This window comes from Lipotes vexillifer, unplaced genomic scaffold, assembly GCF_000442215.2.
Source record: "Lipotes vexillifer unplaced genomic scaffold, Lipotes_vexillifer_v1.1 scaffold308, whole genome shotgun sequence".
Lineage (NCBI taxonomy): Eukaryota > Metazoa > Chordata > Mammalia > Artiodactyla > Lipotidae > Lipotes > Lipotes vexillifer.
The window spans coordinates 1,699,199-1,703,192 of record NW_006792985.1 but is presented as its reverse complement, the minus strand read 5'-3'; the positions used below and the strand labels follow the sequence as shown (position 1 = coordinate 1,703,192).

The window sequence follows — 3,994 nt, the reverse complement described above, 5'->3', positions numbered from 1 at the left end:
CTTTCCCTTGCGTGAAATGTTCTTCCTCCTCTCCTCTGCCTTGCAAACTCCTGTTCATCTTCACGACCTAACTCAGACGGCACTTCCTCTGCCAGGTCATTCAGCAACACTGAGCACACCTCGTCTGTCTGAACTCTGCTCTGTTCAGACATCCTATGGAATTTTATCACAAGTGTATTGATTTATATGTGTCTTCAGTAGATTATAAACTCCTTGAAGTCAGAAACTAATTCTCTTCTTTACCCACAGTGGATGCACATAACATTAGGTACTTAATATCTGCTTTTGTTGTCTTTGTTGTTGAATTTTAAATGAATGAGCTAATCCAGTGCTTCTCAAACATTAATGTGCATTCGAATCACCTGGAGATCTTGTTAACATTGGGATTCTGGTTTAGTCTGAAGTGGGGTCTGGGATTCTGCCTCTCTAACAAGCTGCCAGGTGATGCCCGTGATGCTGGTTAATGGAAACTAATCCAGAGTGTCTTTGCCCAAGTAAACAGCAGAAGTGGAGTAAAGATAAAAGTCAATAGGAATGTGGAAGTGGAGCAGAGATTGGAAGAACTCTCGGTATGAACACGGAAGCCCTAAAAATGATAGCAGAATGTCACGTGGGAAGAGATGCTTAAATCTTGGACTTAAGCAGGAGACCATTTGTGGAGGGTGGTAGTTGACAAGACTGGATGATATAGTTCTACCGCTTATATTTTAGAAAAGGAAAGGCTGTTTGGTGATGGCAGCTGCTGTGTCAGGACTACAGTGAAGGATGGTCTCATGGAGAGGGCTTCAGGGGAAGGGAGTGGCATTGCAGAAGGCGGGTTTGGGGATTCACAGGAAGGGTTAGGGGCCTCCAGTGTTTATTCCCAGTAGAATGGCATTTTCACCAGTGCAGACAGAGAGGGTGAAGGAATGGGAAAGCTGCTTTCTGGGGGAAGGGAAGCCCCTGAGGAGATGAGAGGTACTAGAATTTAACAAGGAATCATTTCCTGAACTTAAGTTTCCAGGTTCAAAGCACAGAAATTCACTTTTTCTTTTTTGTCTTTTATATATTTATTTATATTTTATTTTTGGCTGCGTTGGGTCTTCGTTTCTGCACGCGGGCTTTCTCTAGTTGCAGCGAGCAGGGGCTACTCTTTGTTGCGGTGTGTGGGCTTCTTATTACGGTGGCTTCTCGTTGCGGAGCACGGGCTCTAGGCGCGCGGGCTTCAGTAATTGTGGCTCGCAGGCTTAGTTGCTCTGCGGCACGTGGGAACTTCCCGGACCAGGGCTCGAACCCGTGTCCCCTGCACTGGCAGGCAGATTCTTAACCACTGCGCCACCGGGGAAGTCCACTTTTTTTTTTTTAACTCATAGATGACAGAACAGATAGTACTAATAAGCATTCTGTTCCCACATATAGTCTCACAGATCTGATAATGCTAGGGATGGGTCCAGTAAGCCTAATTTCTTTAAGTACTATTGTATAGAAGTAATATATGCTATTTTAACATAGGGGAAAAGGCAAAAATAAATTGAGAAATGTTTAAATTTCCTCTTACGAATCCCCTTCTCCCACAAGGAGGTAATCAAGCTTGATGTGTACCCTTCCAGCTTTTATCCATGCAAATTTAAGTACACATAGACAGGAATTTTTCAAATTTCTTAACAGTACTTTTACATGCACATTATTCTACAGATTGTTTTTTGCACTTAGGACTGTGTCATAAACATCTCTCCAGGCCAATGGATAGTTTTTCTTGTAATTTTTAAATAGCTATGTATAAATATAGATGTCCCATAATTTGTTCTGTCATTCTCCTACTGATGGGACAATTGGGTAATTTCCAACTTTTGCTACTACAAACATGACATGCAAAGAGAGTCCTATTGTTACCAGTGCCTTAATAACAGAACTCTGTGATTTCAACCAGCCACCCATATCACAAGTAACTTTTTTTTTCAAGGACATCTTTTAATGAAGCCTAGCAGTGGCCAGACCTGTACTATCCAATATAGAAGCCACTAGTCACATGTAGCTACTTAAATTTAAATTTACTAAAATTAAATCAAATTAAAAATTCCCTTCCTCAACCACATCAGCTTCATATCACGTGCTCAGCAGCCACATGTGAGTAGTGGCTACCCTGTTGGACAGTACAGAACAGACCGTTTCCATCCTCACAGAAAATTCCATTGGACAGGCTGGACCAAACACTCTAATGTTACATCCTAAAGAAGAACATCTTTTTCAGTGGGCTGGTGTTTTAAGGAGAGCACAGTTTTTAAAAGTACAAACTTTGTGTCTTAATTGGTTGCCTCTGCAGTTACTTCAATGAGAATCAATACCCAGATGAAGCAAAGAGAGAAGAAATTGCAAATGCTTGCAACGCAGTTATACAGAAGCCAGGTAAGGCATCAAGTGCTGCTTGTCTCTGCTGGAGCTCTCGGCTCAGGTCATCATTTGGGACCTAAGTCTCTTCCTCTCCCAACAGGGTGCTCTTGTCTCCATTCCTGCCATCCTCCTGTGGATGGCCACTACCCTGTCCTGTTCAAACAGTGCTTCTTAGGGGGTGATCACACTACTCCAAATCAAACTTCACGTGGGAATTCCCAGCGAGTGTCCTTGCTTGAGATATGCAACCTCGAAATTATTTTTTGTGAAGACTGTGTAGATTTCTTTTTCCAAAAATATAGCATAAATATACCAATTTCAAAATAGTTTTAAAGTTTGGTATACTTAAGCAAGGTTAGTTAATGAAATTATTAAGATAGGTTGTGTGGGGTTTTTTGGTGTTTTTACAACTGTTGAAAATTCTATAAGTCTGTATTCCTGCTTGAAGAAAGAATTTTTTGGAGTTGGCTTCTTTCTCCTTCCTACATCGGGATGACTTCTTAGGTGGGAAAAAATGTAGGGTAATTCCATTCTGAAGTCCTGTTGTTCCTGTGCAAGTCCACAGAACCCCTGAAGCACTCATACATCTTTCCTTCCAAGTGCTAAAGTGCTCTTTCATGTTTTACAGGGTTTTTTTTTTTTAACCAGAAACCATTCTCAGTTAAGATGATCCGGTTGATCTCCATTTGGCCAGTTAATTGGATTGGCTTAAAGGCTATGTATATCAACACAAAAGTATCACTGTTTTATAATAATTAAATACTAATTTATCCCCCCCCCCTTAGTTAGAAGCCAGACTTTTAATAATCTAAAACATACAAGCTCAGCTACAATGATACCTGTACCCTTACTTTACACAAGCCAAAAAGTCCCAGCCCTAAAGCTGTGCTGGAACTCAAACTCTTCGTGGAAAATACTTCAGCCCCTTACCACCAAGGGCCTAACCTGTTTTCTGGTTTCTCCACCCAGTGTGGATTAAAAGCTGAAACAGAAAAGGATAAGGGAGGAGGGAAAGGTACAAGCTGGTTGCCATGTTGGTAAACATGGTGCTATCCATAAAACATCACATTTGACGGCAAAGAAGATAATACATTTAAAATGCAGTTTGAATTGTGCTGTGTGTTCCAGCATAGTTAGAATTACGGCTGGTCACAGTGATCTTAATCTTCAAGAAAACATGGATAGTATTCTCTGTCTTAAGACAGCAGGAAACTAGGTAATATAAGGCCTTCAAGATGTAAATAAACTTCAGCTATCTGGAAACTTGATAAAGAATAACATATTCATATAGAATGATGCTGATCAAATGAAGCCTTCATATACAATCATGTGAACTTTGAACCCCTAGTGGACCGAATTCTTTAATGTAGTATTTAATATTGGAATTCCCTAATATTGTGTGGTTTTCTGAATTCAAGCATTTTGTGTTATTAGTTGCTATTTGTATGTTTATTTATGTTTATTCATTCAGTAATTGAGTCTGTACATAGTACTAGCTCATGCTAAAAAATATTACTTCTATATCTGTTATTCTGGCAAGAAATGCACTCAAAAGAACATTTTAAAAAAGAAAAGTAGTGGGCTTCCCTGGTGGCGCAGTGCTTGAGAGTCCGCCTGCCGTTGC

At 40.4% G+C, this 3,994-nt stretch overlaps 1 protein-coding gene across 3 annotated transcripts in view; it reads left to right on the top strand.

Annotated features, from left to right (window-relative positions):
* The window catches only part of HMBOX1 (homeobox containing 1), a 178,547-nt gene that overhangs the window by 170,401 nt on the left and 4,152 nt on the right, over positions 1–3,994 (top strand). For all 3 annotated transcript variants that reach the window (XM_007466146.1, XM_007466145.1, XM_007466147.1), the window contains one exon: positions 2,303–2,385. In XM_007466146.1, the coding sequence (XP_007466208.1) occupies positions 2,303–2,385 (83 nt within the window). The remainder of the gene's footprint in view (positions 1–2,302; positions 2,386–3,994) is intronic.